General features: G+C 41.1%; 1 protein-coding gene across 1 annotated transcript in view; it reads right to left on the bottom strand.

Moving 5' to 3' along the window:
• ASIC4 (acid sensing ion channel subunit family member 4) overlaps positions 1–20,184 on the bottom strand; it is a 241,449-nt gene that overhangs the window by 12,776 nt on the left and 208,489 nt on the right. Inside the window, exon 2 of the mRNA XM_044303557.1 lies at positions 222–366. Coding sequence (XP_044159492.1) covers positions 222–366 — 145 coding nt within the window. The remainder of the gene's footprint in view (positions 1–221; positions 367–20,184) is intronic.

Below are 20,184 nucleotides of genomic sequence, written 5' to 3'. Positions count from 1 at the left end.
GCCCTAAGATTCATTTAGTTTATGACGAGATACGTGCATGAGCTGGAGTCCTGGCGCGGCCCAACTGCCGAACACGGCGTAAAACCGTCCGTGTGACTAAATATTGCGACATAGCCGGTTAAAAAAAATAAATAATGAGACATATGCCTAAAATAGTAACACGTCCCTTAATAAATGACGCCCAATAAGCATACAATGTGGAACCCCTTCAAGGTACTCACTGGTCTCTCTCCAGATAGGTAGGTACTCCTCCTGTTGGATGTCCAGCATTATCTCCAGTCCATTGCCCATCCCCCCCTGTCGGGTCACTTTTGGGTTACTCTTATCGGCATTGAAGGTGTAACATTTCCCGTACCTGGTGTAAACCTGCGAAGCAGAAGAGAGGAAGGCGGTCAGTACAGCGTTATACAGGTGTATAGACCCCGATTGTATGCAGGTCATAGATGCATGGAAATGCCTGGCTCGAGACAGACTCAAGATACAAAGGGGGGGGGTTTATAAAAATGTTTTGGCGTAAACATGTCTCACGACACCCTTTTTGCTACTTTTTAAATGTGGTGGGGGACAAATTTACCAAAATTGGAAATGGAAACGGACGTAAATGTTGGAGAAAAACTGCTCCATTTAGGGGCCGGTCTAGTTTTTCCGCTAGGCACACGGACTGCTGAAGGTGCGCCAAATTTATGACTAGGCACATCTTCTGCCAGCAAAGCCAGCGCAAAAGGGGAGTAAAAGACCGGATAAAAAAAGCATTCTTTGTAGATGACCCCCAATGAAGCAGCTGATTACACGTAGATACAAACAACTCTGAAACCATGTACTGATCTGCAGAGGGCATGTTGTACAAAGCAGCAGGCATGCTCAACCTGCGTCCCTCCAGCTGTTGTAAAACTACAACTCCCACCGTGCCCTGCTGTAGGCTGTTAAGGCATGCTGGGAGTTGTAGTTTTGCAACAGCTGGAGGGCCGCAGGTTGAGCATGCCTGTTTTAGAGCCATCCTCATATTTCGAGCTTCACCCAGCTTTCCCAGTTTCCTGAATGACATTACTGATTAGAAATTGTGCTGCTGCAAGACGCGGCCAGTTATTGGTGAAATCATATAGGTTATACTGCATATACCGAGGAGATGGAGGAAACAGTCAGCAGTGATGTGCCACAGATATGCAATGATGCAGCACGATAGCCGTGGCCCAAAGTGATAGCGGTTTTCCACATGTATCTATATGAAGCTGAGTTATTGAATATTGATCAGTTCTGCAACTTTCTACTATACTTTAGAGGTCTGGTGTCTTATTCCGTCTGTGATTCCCTCCTGCGCTGCCAGAGGATGCACCTAATTTAGGGCTCATGCACACGACCGTATGTATTTTGCAGTCTGCAAAAAAATGGATCGGCAAAAAATACGGATGCCGTCCATGTGCATTCCGTATTTTGCGGAACAGAACAGCTGGCCCTTAATAGAACAGTTCTATCCTTGTCCGTAATACGGAAACGTAATGCACACGGAATAACTTTAGGTTTTTTTCCGGACCCTTTTAAATGAATAGTTCCGCATACGGTCCGCAAAACAATCGGAACGGACGCGGAAAGAAAACATGTTTGTACGCATGAGCCCTTATGATGAGACATGCGCCTCGTCATAAATTAGGGGCATTCTCCAGCATCGTGCACCTGTCAAGTTGGAGTCGTTTTACGTCAACATTTACACCTGCTTTCAGGTGTAAATGTTAGTAAATTTGCCGGGGCCTATTTTCCAGTCCGTGGCACGGCCCCCGCCACCCCCTAACCACAGCCCAAATGTCGAGTGCAGCACATAAACCACCGTGTGACAAAAAGGGAGGATTTTTTTTACGTCTAAGGCTAGGGCTACGCAGCGACACTGGTTGCGGCCAGTAACACTAAGTAGCAGATGACGCCTAAGAAATTAATCGGATCGCCGGGCAGTCACAAGACATCCAATACAGCGGTATTTCTTATGACTGCCGCTGCAATCCCATTCATTATGGGATCATCTACTCTGCGATCCTGGCCGCAACAAGTGCCGCTGTGTAGCTCTAGTCTAAAGCAAGCGTAGCGCTGTTCGTAAACTAACCAGTTTGCGCTTCATTTCTTTGGCATTTTCAAGATCTCTGCACATCGTCAGGGAATGGAAGCATTCTTGTTTACATCCAGAGGCTGAAATCTGTACAGATCTACTCCTTCTCAAAGTTTGCTACAATTGTATACAGCAAGGGTCACAGCAAACCTTAAGCACTCCGGCTGCTGTGAAACTACAACTCCCAGCGTGCACGCTTGCTCTCATCTGTTCTTGTAACAGCCAAAAAAGTGAAAGGAGGATTCTGGGAGTTGTATTTTTGGAACAGCTGGAGTGATGGAGGTTGCTGATCCCTGGTATACAGTGTAAAAAAAATTCCTCTGTGAGCTGAACAGCCTGGACTCCAGAATGATACATTGTAACAATCAGAGAGTGATCTAGACTGGATACAATTGTAGCAAACCTTCATCTGTAGGAAGCATTAGGTCTTATAAATGGCGATGAATTCGTGCACAAAGAATCTCTGAGAAAGTTGCAGAATTTTCCACTGTACAATTATTTAGATAAGACTGGACAGTCCCTTTTACTATAGGAGACCTTTGCTGGAAGAAGGTAAATACAGGTGAAACTCGAAAACTTAGAATATTGTGCAAAAGTCCATTTATTTCAGTAACACAAATTAAAAGAAATTGTATTAATGCAGCTTAAAATTAGAATTTTGTGAAAAGGTTCAATATTCTCGGCTCAAAGTGTCACCCCCTAGTCAGCTGATTAATCCATACCCCCTGAGCAAAGGGGACCTGAGATTGTGACTTTGGGGTTTCATAAGCTGTAAGCCGTAATTATCCAAATTATAACAAATAAAGGCTTGAAATCTCTCGCTTTGCCTGTAATGAGTCTCATGTGTTAGTTTCACCTTTTAAGTTGCATTACTGAAATAAATAAACTTTGCACAATATTAACATTTTTCGAGTGTCACCTGTACACTTAAAGGGGCTGTGCAGGACTAGAGAAGCAGCAGCACACCTATCTACAAGTTGTGTGTGGTGTTACAGCTCAGCCCTAGTCGCTCCAGTGAAGCTGAGCTGTAACACCAGGCACAACCCACGAGCAGGTATGTAGCTGTTGTATTTGTCTGGAATAAAGCAGCCATCGACCGTTTTCTAATCCCTTTTTCCAACCTCTTCATGTTTGACTCACGGGAGTGAAGTCTTGGCTCGTGCAATTGTCTCCCTGGTAGTAGCAAGTTACTATCATGTTATCTAAATCAGCCCAGGACTGATTGGACAACAGTGGAAGTCCTAGCTCATTGATCTGATCCTGAAGCTCTGACGGAGAAGACGTTCTGGGGTACTGGGTGATTCCGTTCAGCTGCTGGACCCTACAGATGGTCACCGCAGGAAACTGCAACCTTCTCACCCAGATCATCTTGAGATTAATGTGGTGGGGATGAGACATTAGATAGTAGACGTGTTCTAAGGAATAGGAGATGAGAAGACCCAACGAGATCATGAACGCAGCTCCGAAGACGAGCCGATGCAGGAGGGAGAACGTGGCCTGTAGGTGGAACAGTCCATGGAACTTGGTGGTCTTTAGGAATTTAGCTGTAGCATTAGGAGTAGTGGGATCCCCAATATCCGAGTTCTTCTCCATTGTGGACACGATGGACCTGATTGCAGAGTGGATTCAAAGCTTCTGCCAACCCAGAGGCGAGACCCAACTAGGGCCACAGGTAGCAGAGACACTGTGCTGCAATGCAGATGGCTCTGTCTACGATGGGAGCTCGCTGGTGCTGCCTCCGTTTATATCCTGCTCTGTAATTGCTGGGAACTACTACTCTGACAACATCCGCAACCAGCACTCTCCAACTGGCCCACCAGGGAGCAATACGGGGAGTGCACCAATCCATTTATGCGGTTTCGTAATTATTGTGTAGAAAGCTTGCAAAAATATTTCGAGGTGTCGGCCAGTAAATCAAGATTAATCACCGTATAATGGGAATCTCTGCGACTTTCTAAAAGACTCTGCATTTCAGCTCCTCATCGTTTTCAAGTTCTCGGCTTGATGTCAGTAAACGGGAATTTGGGGGTCATTTTCTAATTTTCTACAACAGTTTTTGGCGTAAAAATAATTGCAAGATCCCTTTTTGTGACTTTTTGAATGCCCGTCCGACAATATTTTGTCACACAGGCATTTTTACGCCGTCCTCTCCACTTGGGAGTGGTGGTGGCCATGATGAGAATCTGGATCCAACAAACTTACAGGTGAAAGGGCTCGTTCACAAAAACGTTTTTTTGCGTTCCACATACGGGCTGTTTCTTGAGTTCCGTATATGGTCCGTATACGGAACCATTCATTTCAATGGTTCTGCAAAAAACAACTGAATGTACTCTGTATGCATTCCGTATTTCCGTTCCATTGAAAGATAGAAAATGTCCTATTATTGCCCGCAAATCACGTTCCGTGGCTCCATTCAAGTCAATGGGTCCGCCAAAAAAACGGAAAACATACGGAAATGCGTCCGTATGTTTTCCGTATCCGTTCTGTTTTTGCAGAACCATCTATTGAAAAATTTATTCCCAGCCCAATTTCTTTCTATGTAATTACTGTATATACCAAACGGAAAAATGCAACAGAAATGAAAACACAACGGAAACAAAAAACGGAACAACGGATCTGTGAAAAATGGACTGCAAAACACTGAAAAAGCCATACGGTCGTGTGAAAGAGGCCTAAAAGAGGAGAAAAAAACGACTCTGGTTTAGGGCTGGAGTAGTTTTTACTCAAGATACGTCTCCTCGTAAATTAGGCAAATCCTCCAGCAGCCAGGGGGGGGGATACAAAGACCAGTGTGAAAAGCCAGTCTATGTAAATGACCCCCATTCTTGATTACATTCGGAAGCCGACAAGCCATAAAGACCCAATACTTCTCGCAGACTACAGTTTGCTCTAATTATTTCTAAGGTATATAATCTTCTGGCGGTTGAGTCCACCTTCCATGCTTTACACTGCAGCTCTGCTTGTTCAGCACTAGATCAGCAGGAAGTCAGTGCTTGAAGAGATGAGCTAAATGTTTTTTAATGTTGCTGGTGGTTTCTTTCTTCATTCTGGACCCACATTTCATACTTTGATTCTATAATTATGCAGTAAACACAATTCCCCCTAAAGCGTCCATTTTCATAAAGCGATAATTCTCTTCTTTCTGATAATTAATGGACGACATTACATTAATTACATGAGCTCTAAGAACCGCGGTGGGGAGTTATTGAAATACCTGAGGATGGCCGACTAATGTATGAAAGCAACAAGTAAAGATGAGATGATCTGCAATGTGTTCACTCTGGGAGAGAGGTTTGGAGATGCAATAATCTGCAGGGAATAATATGTATTAGACAATATGGGTTTGTATCATTCCAAAGTTTTCCTGTTCTGTCTGTAAGGAAAGAGGATACGCAATGAGCTGCAGAGTACCTATTCAGTCTACAAAGAGGTGTGAAAGAATCTGCAGAGTACTTGTTTAATTAAGAAAGGGGTGTGCAATAATCTGCAGAGTACCTACCGGTAGTCAATTTAGAAAGGTGTGTGCAGTAATATACAGAATACCTATTCAATTTAGGAAGAGGTGTGCAAAGATTTATAGCATACCCATTCAGTTTAGAGGGATGTGTGCAATAATCTGCAGAGTACTAGTTCAGTTTAGAAAGAGGTATGCAATAATCTGCAGAGTACCATTTCACTTTAGAAAGCGGTGTGCAATAATCTGCATAGTTGGCGCTCTATGGGCTCATGCACACGAACGTATTTTCTTTCAAAGTCCGTTCCGTTTTTTTGTTGTTGTGGACCATATGCGGAACCATTCACTTCAATGGGTCCGCAAAAAAAAAAACGGAAGTTACTCTGTGTGCATTCCGTTTCCGTATGTCGGTATTTCCGTCCCTCAAAAAAATTGAACATGTCTTATTATTGTCCGCATTACGGACAAGGATAGGACTGTTCTATTAGGGGCCGGCTGTTCCGTTCCGCAAAATACATACGGTCGTGTGCATGAGCCCTGGGTATGAGGGAACGATGTGCAATATTCTGCTAAACCCCTGTTCAGTTTATAAAGAAAAATGTTCAGTCACTGTGGGAGGTGCAATAATCTGCAGAGTCAATGTTAAATTTATTTGAAATTTTCAAAAATTATGCAAAAATTAGACCATAAGTAAAATAAAATGTATAATAGTAATAATCTGCAGAATCCCTGTTTGTTATACAGGACGAGCTGTGCGGACATGTATGATAATAATCCTAAATTTCACCATTCTGCGTATGGGTAAAGTTGCTGTGCAATAATCTGCAGAATCACTTTTTATGTTGAAGGATAAGATATGGTGCAATAATCTGCAGACAGAGTAATCATTATCTCTATAATTAGGGCTCATGCACATGGCTGTAGTTTCAGTCCGCATTTCTTGCAGGACGGAGGCAGACCCATACATCTCAATGGCGCACACGTCCATTTTGCGGCCCCGCAAAAAAATAGAACATGTCCTATTCTTGTCTGTTTTGCGGACAACGATCAGAAACTTCTGCATGAGTAAGAAAAAAAAAAGAAGCGGCGGCATACACTCGGCCAGGATCCGCCTTTTACAGATCCACGATTTGCAGACCGCAAAACACTTACGGCCATGTACATGAGCCCTTAAGGCAATTATCTACAACTCCGCCATTAGTTTTATATGTTGTTATATAAAAAGTGACTGTGCAATAATCTGCAGACTCACTGTTCTATTAAGAGGGAAGGAAGGCGTGCAGTAATATACAATTATATCACTCTGCATATAGAGACTGTGGGTGAGTAATAATCAGCAGTCACTATTTTATTTATATGGAAAGAGGCTGTGCGATAATCTGCAGAGCAACATGGCGTTCTCTTGTCTAGGCATAAAGCAGCTGATATTGTATTATCTGATGCTTCAGCACCGCACCCAGAGATATGTAATTAAGAATGTGATTTTCCATATTTGTGGTAATAATCTCATTGGTATAAACTATAAAGTAGGAGTCCAGGATATTGATTATTTGAGTGTCCAGAAAAAATCTGTGTTCAGCAGAGTCTATCATCAGTTTAACTCTCTCCTGGCTGAAGGACAGATAAGTGGGCGCTAAGGCCTTGGTCGCACCTTGTGATTCTAAAACTCATGTTGTTTGGACCTGATACGTTTTATTTCAACAATATGCCCTCTCTTTGACATTTTGTTCCTGTAAATTAGGGATGAGCAAATCGACTTCGGATGTTTCATCCGAAGTCGATTCGCTCATCCCTACTGTAAATCCCACCAGTAGGAAATTGCATACACTGTCCTCTGTCTACAAGAATACAATTACTATAATACTGCCTCCTATGTACAAGTATATAACTACTATAATACTGCCTCCTAAGTACTAGTATATAACTACTATAATGCTGCTCCTATGTACAAGAATATAATACTATAATACTACTCCTATGTACAAGAATATAACTACTATAATACTGCCTCCTTAGTACAAATATATAACTACTATAATACTGCTCCTATGTACAAGAATATAACTACTATAATACTGATCCTATGTACAAGAATATAACTACTATAATACTGCTCCTATGTACAAGAATATAACTACTATAATACTGTTCCTATGTACAAGAATATAACTACTATAATACTGCCTCCTATGTACAAGAATATAACTGCTATAATACTGCCTCCTATGTACAAGAATATAACTACTATAATACTGCTCCTATGTACAAGAATATAACTACTATAATACTGTTCCTATGTACAAGAATATAACTACTATAATACTGCCTCCTATGTACAAGAATATAACTACTATAATACTGCCTCCTATGTACAAGAATATAACTGCTATAATACTGCTCCTATGTACAAGAATATAATTACTATAATACTGCTCCTATGTACAAGAATATAACTACTATAATACTGCTCCTATGTACAAGAATATAACTACTATAATACTGCCTCCTATTTACAAGAATATAACAACTATAATACTGCTCCTATGTACAAGAATATAACTACTATAATACTGCCTCCTGTGTACAAGAATATAAGTACTATAACTATAATACTGCCTCCTATGTACAAGAATATAACTAATACAATACTGCCTCCTATGTACAAGAATATAACTACTATAATACTGCCTCCTATTTACAAGAATATAACAACTATAATACTGCTCCTATGTACAAGAATATAACTACTATAATACTGCCTCCTGTGTACAAGAATATAAGTACTATAACTATAATACTGCCTCCTATGTACAAGAATATAACTAATACAATACTGCCTCCTATGTACAAGAATATAACTACTATAATACTGCCTCCTATGTACAAGAATATAACTACTATAATACTGATCCTATGTACAAGAATATAACTACTATAATACTGCCTCCTATGTACAAGAATATAACTGCTATAATACTGCCTCCTATGTACAAGAATATAACTACTATAATACTGCTCCTATGTATAAGAATGTAACTACTATAATACTGCCTCCTATGTACAAGAATATAACTAATACAATACTGCCTCCTATGTACAAGAATATAACTACTATAATACTGCCTCCTATGTACAAGAATATAACTACTATAATACTGCTCCTATGTACAAGAATATAACTACTATAATACTGCCTCCTATGTACAAGAATATAACTACTATAATACTGCTCCTATGTACAAGAATATAACTACTATAATACTGCTCCTATGTACAAGAATATAACTACTATAATACTGCCTCCTATGTACAAGAATATAACTACTATAATACCGCCTCCTATGTACAAGAATATAACTACTATAATACTGCTCCTATGTACAAGAATATAACTACTATAATACTGCCTCCTATGTACAAGAATATAACTACTATAATACTGCTCCTATGTACAAGAATATAACTACTATAATACTGCTCCTATGTACAAGAATATAACTACTATAATACTGCTCCTATGTACAAGAATATAACTACTATAATACTGCCTCCTATGTACAAGAATATAACTACTATAATACTGCTCCTATGTACAAGAATATAACTACTATAATACTGCTCCTATGTACAAGAATATATCTACTATAATACTGCCTCCTATGTACAAGAATATAACTACTATAATACTGCCTCCTATGTACAAGGATATAACTACTATAATACTGCCTCCTATGTACAAGAATATAACTACTATAATACTGCTCCTATGTACAAGAATATAACTACTATAATACTGCTCCTATGTACAAGAATATAACTACTATAATACTGCTCCTATGTACAAGAATATAACTACTATAATACTGCTCCTATGTACAAGAATATAACTACTATAATACTGCTCCTATGTACAAGAATATAACTACTATAATACTGCTCCTATGTACAAGAATATAACTACTATAATACTGCTCCTATGTACAAAAATATAACTACTATAATACTGCTCCTATGTACAAGAATATAATTACTGTAATGCCCCTTATGTACGAGAATATGGAATCTTTTTATAGTCATTTCCACATCCGTAATGTTAGGACGGTATTATTCTTTTTTTGCATTTGTGTGGTGACTGTTTTCTGTTCTCATTCTCTCTTGTATATGGATCTTTATCAGGCAGCACTGCACCAATTCCTATCCGTGTGCCAAAGTCAGAGGGACATTCCTGTGTTTTTATTACCGTCATAACTAGTGACAGCTTTTCTGCCTGAAGGACAAACAAGTATCCCTGGTCCAGACATGAGCAGAATACCAGTCCTGTATAGTTGATCACCTACAGAAATCCCAGACTTTGCCTTGTGTTTGGCTTTTCCCTCCCTTAATATTAAAGGTGGCTCCAGACCAAGGAAGCAGTGATATGGAGCCACCTTTAATATTATTTAAGGGAATTGTTTTACAAGCAGTTTCCTGTAACCAGATGCTGTTTTTTCTGTAAGGCTCCGCAGACTGCAGAACTTGTTATAACAGTCTGTCATCTGTGAATGAGATTCAGGAATCCAAGGAGAATAATGTTCCTGCAGGTAGGGGGAAATAATTATTTTAGGGAATTGCTTTTTTTAGTAATTATCTCGAATATTCAGCAAAGGTACTCCAAATGTCATCTTGCACTTTAAGGAACCAGATCAGTGTTACTGGTCAGGGGTCATCTGGGTTAAACAATCCCATATGGGGATCCATTAAACAAAACCAAGAGGCACAATATAAAAGACATTTGTTAAAACAAAGCTATAAAAACAATAAAACTAACGACCATAGTTCAGGGTAATAAGTCCTGTTGTCACACTTTGTTCCGCCCCTTGGTGTATGTTCAACAATTGATTCTTGTTAGCAAGAACAGAACCTTCCGTATCAATAAGTCACTGAAAGAGTGTCAATGTCTCTAACATGACAGGTGTCAGTAGATCTAAGAGACTGGCTGCATGTGATGTGATCTGACAGCCTCTTTGGTATCACTTGTTTTCAGTGTTGTTGCTGGTATGACCACACCTCTTGTCTCGGGTGTAGCTTAGTGGTCATTACAACTCTTCTATTTAGTCTGGCTTCACCCATCATGCTATGCGGTGTGGATGGGGAGTCAGAGAACTTACTTTTGTCATTTACTGGTAGTACCCAATTTCTCCTGTCTGCCGAGGTGGCGCTAGAGTCCAAAACTGTGGGAATTGAGGTGTTTATTGACAGTGGGTCAGGGGTTAACCTTGTTGATGGTCAGTTTGTCCGTATGCATGGGTTAACAACAAGTGCATTAGGAAAAAATATTTCGGTGTTTGCAATTAACTCTGCACCACTTACTCAGAAATGTTTGTCACAGGACATCCATTTAAGAGTGGGTGATTTTCATCAGGAATCCATTTCGTATTTTGTGCTGGAGGGTCTACCTGCTCCGTTGGTCCTGGGTTTACCTTGGTTAAGCAAACATAATCCTACCATTGACCGGCAAGCGAGACAGATTCTCTATTGGAGTGATTATTGCATGGACAACTGTCTTAATACATCTCTTTCTGGCTTAATAACTAAAGCTGTAACCACTTTCATTTCTGATGTATTTTCTGAAAGTGGTTGCCAGGATTTACCCCCACATCGGGAATATGATTGCCCCATCAAAGCGAAGTTGCCCAAATCTAGGTTATATAACCTTTCTGAACCAGAGCGGCCATGCGATATTGCCGAAAGTTTCACTAAGGGACACATTAGACCTTCAAAGTCCCCACTGGCTGCAGGGTTTTTCTTAGTAAAGAAGAAAGACGGAACTCTTAGGCCATGTCTGGACTTCTTTGAGCTCAATCGGATTACGGTCCGTGAGCCGTACCCCCTTCCTTTGATTCCTGACTTGTTTAATCAGATTGTTGGTGCCAAGGTGTTCTCCAAATTTGACTTAAGAGGGGCATATTATCTGGTCAGAATCAAGGAGGCGGATGAATGGAAGATGGCGTTTAATACCCCAGAGGGTCATTTTGAGAATCTAGTCATGCCTTTTGGGTTAACGAATGCTCCTGTGGTTTTCCAGAATTTTGTTAATGATATCTTTCATCGTATGTTGGGGAGGTTTGTTATTGTGTATCCGGATGTCATACTAATTTATTCTGCAGACATGAAGACTCATCAGGTTCACGTGAGACAGATGTTACAGATCCTAAGAGGGAATAAATTGTATGTGAAGATGGAGAAGTGTGTATTTGCAGTTCTGGAAGTGCAATTCCTGAGTTACCTGCTCTCATCTTCAGGTTTTCGTATGGATCCTGAGAAGGTCCGTGCTGTGTTGGACTGGGATCGACCTGAAAATCTGAAAGCGCTTATGCAGTTTTTGGGGTTCACCAACTACTACCGTAAATTCATTTTGAACTACTCGACTGTGGTTAAACTTCTAACAGACATGACTAGTAAAGGTTCGGATGTCTCAGTCTGGTCTGATGAGGCATTACAAGCCTTTTCAGTAGTGAAGGAATGTTTTGCTTCTGCTCTTATACTGGTGCAACCGGATGGGTCACAGGCATTCATTGTGGAAGTTGACGCATCCGAGGTTGGGGTAGGAACAGTCTTGTCACTGTGTCCTTCAACTAGTAAATGGCGCCCATGTGCATTCTTCTGTAAGAAACTCTCGGCTGCAGAGAGGAATTATGACATGGGTAATAGAGAATTGCTGGCCATTAAGTTGGCTTTTGAGGAATGGCGTCATTGGTTGGAAGGAGAAATTCATCCTATTACTGTGCTTACTGATCACAAAAATCTGGCTTACCTGGAGTCGGCTCAACGACTGAACCCAAGGCAGGCCAGACGGTCGTTGTTTTTTACCAGATTTAATTTCATTATCACCTATCGCCCTGGGGTTAAGAACGTCAAGGCCGATGCTTTGTAGCATAGCTTTCCTGGGAGCGGTGATTCGGAAGATCCTGGTCCGATATTGTCTGAAGGGGTATTAATATGCGCTCTATATCCTTGAGGCAGAGGTGTTGGAATCCCAGGGAGACGCACCGGATTCTTGCCCTCCAGGAAAGTTGATTGTTCCTCCTAAATTACGTCACAAGGTGTTCAAGGAACATCACTGTACGGTTCTCACAGGTCACCCTGGGAGCAGATCCACTGTCGATCTCATCTCTCGTAGATTCTGGTGGCCCGAGTTGCGTAAGTGTGTTGAGGACTATGTATCTGCTTGCAGTACTTGTGCACATGCTAAGGTGACACATACTCGGACCTTGGACTCATTTATACATGGATTTAATCACAGATTTACCTAATTCTTCAGGAAAAACTGTGATTCTGGTGGTTGTTAATCGCTTTAGTAATATGGCACACTTTATAGCATTGGTTTACCTAATGCTAAAACTCTCGCACAAGTGTTTGTTGACAACATTGTGATGCTACACGGTATTCCCTCTGATGTGGTGTCTGATATAGGGACTCAATTTGTTTCCAAATGCTGGAAGGTGTTCTGTACTTATCTGGTGGTACAATTGTCCTTCTCTTCGGCCTTTCACCCTCAGTCATACGGACAGACGGAGCACACTAATCAGAATCTGGAGACTTACTTGAGATGTTTTGTCTCGGAGAATCAGGAGGAGTGGTCTTCATTTTTTTCTTTAGCCGAGTTTGCCATAAATAACCATAGACAGGAGTCCACTGATAAGTCGTCTTTTTTTGGGGCATATAGATTCAACCTGCAATTTGGCAAATTTTCGGGTACAGAGACTTCTGGTATACCTGAAGAGGAACGATCTTCCTCTTTGTCATCTATTTGGCGGAAAATTCAAAATAATCTGAAAAAGATGAGCAACAAGTATAAACGTTAGGCTTACAAGAGACGTATGAATGGTCCGGACCTGAGAGTGGGTGATTCTGTGTGGCTGTCCGCAAGAAACATTGAGTTGAAAGTACCTTTTTGGAAGTTGGGTCCAAGGTTTTTTGGTCTGTATAAGATCACTGCCATTATTAACCCGGTAGCCTTTCGTCTTGATTTTCCTCAGGCTTTGAAGATTCATAATTTGTTCTATAAGTCGTTGTTGAAGAGATATGTTGAACCTGTGCCTCCCGCTCCTGTTATAGTGGACGGTAATTTGGAATTTCAGATCGCCAGGATAGTGGACTCCCGAGTTCTCTGTAGATCTCTTCAGTACCTTGTTTACTGGAATGGTTACAGACTAGAGGAGAGGATGTGGGTTCCAGTGGCCGACGTTAATTCTAGTCGACTGGTGAAAGCCTTTCACAGAGCTCATCTGGATAAAGTCGGTCCTCGGTGCCCGGAGGCCACCCGTAGAAGGAGGGGTACTATCACGGTTTCTAACGTGACAGGTGTCAGAAGATCTAAGAGACTGGCTGCATGTGATCTGACAGCCTCTTTGGTTTCAATTGTTTTCAGTGTTGTTGCTGGTATGACCACACCTCTGGTCTCAGGTGTAGCTTAGTGGTCATTACAACTCTTCTATTTAGCCTGGCTTCACCCATCATGCTATGCGGTTGATAGCTTCAGTTTGGTATTGGAAGTGCTGGTGTGTGGTCCTCTTCTGAGTTCCTGCTCATCCATGTACTTCAGAAGTTAAGTGTTACTTCCCTTTCATATTTTGTTGTTTCCCCTCTGTCTTTTGTTACTAGGCCTCAGGGAGACCCTGGTTCTTTCATATTGGAAGGAACAGGCCGTCTCAGACACAACTTCAGGGCAATTCAGGGTTTCCAGGGTCTTAGGTTCCAGTGTATGAACCTTCCTACCCTCAAGGTCCGTTCATACGGATAGGAGTCAGGGCTAGGATTAGGGTTTCCATAGGTGGTGTCCGTTTCCCTTTCCCTAGCATTGAGGCCTAGTTCCTTTTCCCTTCCCTTCTGTTGTCGGTGTGGTGTTCCCTCCCACATCATTACGTGACAGAGAGGTTGTTCAAAGTGGACAAAATTCTTTTAAAATGTAGCTATTGCGATATATTTGGTTACATAGGTCAGTAACACATGTGTCTATACAGTATAGAAGTTTGCTATATATTTTACTAGCAAATTGTAGTTTACTTTTTACTGTCTGTAGACTCCCTGTAAATATTCACAACCCTCCTCGGTCACCCCAAATCCTTCTAGTGTAAAATAGTGTTGATCACGAATATTCGAATTGCGAATTTTTATCGCAAATATATTCGAGATTTTTTCTTTTATCAGTACCCATGATCCCCCCTGCTTCTAGCTTGTGGGCCAATGAGAAGGGCCAATGAGTAGTGTTGATTGCGAATTTTCGTAATGTGAATTTTTATTGTGAATTTTTCAATTGCTGAGTAGTAAAAACATGATTCCTCCCTGCTTCTTGCTTGTGGGCCAATGACTCATTGGCCCACAAGCAAGAAGCAGGGAGGAATCATGACTGTAGATGGGAAAAATGATGAATATTCTAAAAAACTAATATATAGCACTATATCGAATATATTAGTTTTTTCTAACATTCGTAATATATTAAAACAAGAATATATAGCAATATAGCGAATATTCCCCCAAAAAAAGATATAGAGCAATTTAGCTAATATAGTGCTATAATCTTCTTTGTTCGGCCCCTTTCACACGGGCGAGTTTTCCGTGCGGGTGCGTTGCGTGCGGTGAACGCACTGAATCCCGACCCATTCATTTCTATGGGGCTGTGCACACGAGCGGTGATTTTCACGCATCACTTATGCGTTGCGTGAAAATCGCAGCATGCTCCTCTTTGTGCATTTTTCACGTAACGCAGGCCCTATAGAAATGAATGGGGTTGCGTGAAAATCGCATGCATCCGCAAGCAAGTGCGGATGCGGTGCGATTTTCACGCATGGTTGCTAGGTGACAGTCTATTCACTGTATTATTTTCCCTTATAACATGGTAATAAGGGAAAATAATAGCATTCTGAATACAGAATGCTTAGTATAATAGTGCTGGAAGGGTTAAAAATAATAAAAAAAGTTAACTCACCTTCTCCTCTTGTTCGTGTAGATGCCGGTCTGTTCTTTATCTGTGGGCTAAAGGACCTTTGATGACGTCAGATCACATGCTCCATCACCACGGTGATGGACCATGTGATTGGAGCATGTGATCTGACGTCACCTCAGGTCATTCAGTCCACAGCTAAAGAACACGCGAACAAGAGGAGAAGGTGAGTTAACTTTTTTTATTATTTTTAACCCCTCCAGCACTATTATACTAAGCATTCTGTATTCAGAATGCTATTATTTTCCCTTATTACCATGTTATAAGGGAAAATAATACAATCTTCAGAACATCAATCCCAAGCCCGAACTTCTGTGAAGAAGTTCGGGTCTGGGTACCAAACATGCGCGATTTTTCTCACGCGAGTGCAAAACGCATGACAATGTTTTGCACTCGCGCGGAAAAATCGTGCATTTTCCCGCAACGCACCCGCCTCTTATCCGGGCAAAAAACATGACGCCCGTGTGAAAGAGGCCTAATAGTTGTAATTTTTTTCTCATCTAAAGTTCAGATTGGAAAAAAATTTCAACTATAAAAAAAAAAGATTATAGCACTATATTAGCTAAATTGCTCTACATTCGTGTTTTTTTTTCGAATATTCGCTATATTGCTATATATTCTTGTTTTAGAATATTACGAATATTCGAAAAAACTAATATATTCAATATAGTGCTATATATTCGTTATTTTTTTAGAATATTCCCTATATTGCTATATATTCTTGTTTTAGAATATTACGAATATTTGAAAAAACGAATATTTTTATATAGTGCTATGACTCATTGGCCCACAAGCAAGAAGCAGGGAGGAATCATGTTTTTACTTGGCAATTGAAAAATTTGCGATAAAAATTCGCATTATAAAAATTTGCATATTACGCGATCTTTACCTTGCCGATTTTTCAAGTAAAAAAATCGTAGACTATAACGAACGATGTTTGACGAATATTCTACAAAATATTCGCAAAATATTGCGAATTCGAATATGACCCCTGCCGCTCATCACTAGTGTAAAACAGTAAATAGTGAAGAGGAGGGGGATGCAGCTGCAGCTTCCCAGTATGTGTGCTGTGAGAGGGGAGAGGGAGCAGCACGGGGAGACATCTGCGTGTCTCAGGGCACACGGGGCACTATTGACCTCATCCACTCTGCAGCAGGGGAAGAGAAAATGTACATTAGAAAAAATCTAAAGGATTGATCTAACATTTCCATCCGCTCTATAGGAGGATATCCGGGAAGGACTGGTGGAGCTTGTGCCATAGGTGGTGGGTGCTGGGGCACCTTCTAGTGGTTGTCATTCTAAATTGATCAGTTGGACAACTCCGCAAGTGAAGCACGAGTAGTTTACTGCTATTAGTCTCTTGCAGTCATCACAGGAGCATGAAACGTGTTATAGTCACACAAGCTTGTTACTTTTCTGATTTAATGCCGCTGTCATGTGAACTAATACATAACACGTCTCCGGATTCTTTTCCCCTGTAGTAGAACCTAATCTACGCACGATGTAATCAGCGAAACACGGACAACCAGAATCAGAAATGTGTAACGGCCAAGTTTTCCTGAAAGCGCAAATATAAAATCTATATTTCACTTGGGTTAATATAATAACGCAGGCGGTGGACTATTCAGGGATCTCATTGAGGGATCGGTCAGGTGGATACAAAGTGATATTAAAAAAAGTGCTGCCAACTACTGGCGGCTCCTGGTGATGCAGCTCAACAATGGGACGTTAATGATGGCGGACGGGCGATACATTACGTGCAGATGAACGGATCGATATGTTCTGGAAGCTGAAGCTCTTGTATCTATAGGGGGGGGGGGGGTGACAACTCGGTGCTTTATACCCAGTGATTTATGTTCCAATATGCAGGCAGGCTCAGTCATGGACCGCCGCAGCCAATTATTATTATCGGAGCGCTGCAGATGAGGAACATACTGATGACTGCACAAGAAAATGGAATGCATAGAGTTAATCTGACCGGAGAATGAAGGGGTTCCACCATATGCATCCCACCCATGCATATATGCACAAGGGTGGGGTGCTGTAGGGCAGCAGACCCTGAAGAGACGGGAGGTCTGCAGAGGAAAGGGGGTGCAAGATGCAGAGGATCAGGAGGAAAATAGTGGGCTCTCTGCCTACAAGACCCTTGGCTAGACAGGTGTAGGGTATGTTTATCCAGATTGCCTGGCATCTGCCCAGGTATGCTTGGCACCAAGACTGACATCCAGAGCCCTTGTCATTCCATAGTCGCACTGCTGTTACAGTAAAGAATCCCTTCTATGTGGGTGCAGAAGCCTTTTCTATAGAGGCCTCCTGGTCATAAAGTCTCCACGTGCTGCAATTCATTGGTTTCTCACTCTTTTCGCAATCTCTGCTTGCTGTCAATGAATGGAAATACCTGCACATTTGCAGGGCTCGTTATGTAACAAGCTTTGCTCTTGTGTCAGGTGGACATGTTTGGGGCAGGTTGTCAGCGTCTGGATTTAGGCAAAAGCAAGCACAGGCGAAAAACTGAAACACTAGCCCCCGACGGTGTAGTTCAGCTGTTATGAGACTACAACCCTCAGCATGCTCCTTTCTCTATCAATACATGATGACATCTCTTTGGAGTCACATGAGGTGACATCTCTTTGGAGTGACATGTTGCAGGGCAGCTGTGCACGCCCCCAGCTCCTGCTGCAGAGCGGATGATCCGCTCTCTGAGATGATTGGGATGCTAACGACCCTTTAATGTGAAGTGTTAATTATGAAATATTGATTGCACTGGACAATGCTGGCCGCCTAATGAACAATGTGGCAGGGAACGGCCGGACCACCCTTGGAAGGGAACGCTGCGGCGTCTTGCAGTATGAAGGAATGCAGTATTAACCTGTTCAATGCCAAGTTTCCATCCCACCCCATTACCCTGGTTGTTCTGTCCTCGGTGTCAGTTCTCATATACAACGGTATATAGGTCAGAAAATCACGTATCAATTGTTGTGATACCCTTAAAGACCGCAGCGTCTGCGGCCGCTCAGAGACGCCTTTCCATGCAGCGTCCGCAGATTAATTCCTCGCAGTAAAATATATCGATGTAAATTTATACGTCTGTAGTCTGCAGCCAGGGACGGCGTTACCGGAAACATCCTCCGGTCCTTCAATGATACATGATTAACGGCCTGTATAGAAAAAAAAGTTACAGGAAACAGAAACGGAGCAGGCGTTGGCGGACGGGCCATAGACCCTACAGGGGAATTACCAGGTGAGCTGGTGCCCGGGGGACGCCTAGCCAGGTACATAGTGATCTTATGCTCTCAGCATTAATGTAGGAGTATCAGGAACTTATGACCCCGGCCTACGGCCTCAGATCCCCCTCCGGGACTCTATCACCGTCCTCACTGCAGCGATAGGGCAGTATTTTATGCTGCACTGTGGTATTTGGTTCTGGTGGGGCGGTATTTTGTGCTGCTCTACAGTATTGCTGGCCCCGTCTACTTCTGTTGTCCTGCCTTATGTCAATTTGGACTCGCCTGCAACTTGGGGCCACTTTTAGTTTTTTTTTTCAGGGCCACTTAAGTTCTCAGTTCGCCTCTGTATATACATACATACAGACAATCACATACTGTACATATGCATACACAGTATATACACACATTAATATATACACAGATATACATTCATACAGTACACATATACACACATATATGCATGTATACATATAATATATGCATACATACACATATATACAGGATATATACATATATCATACATACAGTACACACACACAGATATACACATATACATACAGTACACATACACTCATACAGTATATACACATATACATACAGTATATACACATATGTACAGTACACATATATATATATATATATATATACAAAAATTTGTTTCGCAAACAGTCGGTTGCTGCTGTGCATAGGGTTCCCACCCCAGGTAATATTTTTACAAAAATCACAGCCGATAAATGTAATGTTCTTTGTGTTTTTCTTTTATTTTGTTTCAAAATAAAGAAACAAAATAAAAGAAAAACACAAAGAACATTACATTTATCGGCTGTGATTTTTGTAAAAAAAAAATAATATATATACATACATACAGTACACACACACAGATATACACATATACGTACAGTACACATACACTCATACAGTATATACACATACAGTACACATATACATACAGTACACATATACACATATATATATATATATATACACATACATACAGTACACATATACATATATCATACATACAGTACACACACACAGACAGATATACACATATGTACAGTACACATATACACATATATATACATACATACAGTACACACACAGATATACACATATACGTACAGTACACATACACTCACAGTATATACACATATACATACAGTACACATATACACATATATATATATATATATACACATACATACAGTACATTCGCACATACATATATGTTTTAGTATTAGGTGAATGACTTTTCAGAGCAATGAAGCAATTTTCGGGCTGCGGCGCTGCCCCTCTCCATCTTTTCTAGGGTGCGTCTCTTGGACACCAGACAATAACATTATTTGCTTAGATTTCCTGAAGAAGCCTCCAGAGAAGTAAGTGCAGATTAGCAGCACAATGCGCATTAGAAAATTCTCATTTTTGC

Source organism: Bufo gargarizans, chromosome 8 (assembly GCF_014858855.1).
Source record: "Bufo gargarizans isolate SCDJY-AF-19 chromosome 8, ASM1485885v1, whole genome shotgun sequence".
NCBI classification, from domain to species: domain Eukaryota; kingdom Metazoa; phylum Chordata; class Amphibia; order Anura; family Bufonidae; genus Bufo; species Bufo gargarizans.
Note: the sequence above shows the minus strand (reverse complement) of the source record. Positions and strands in the feature narration are given on the sequence as shown.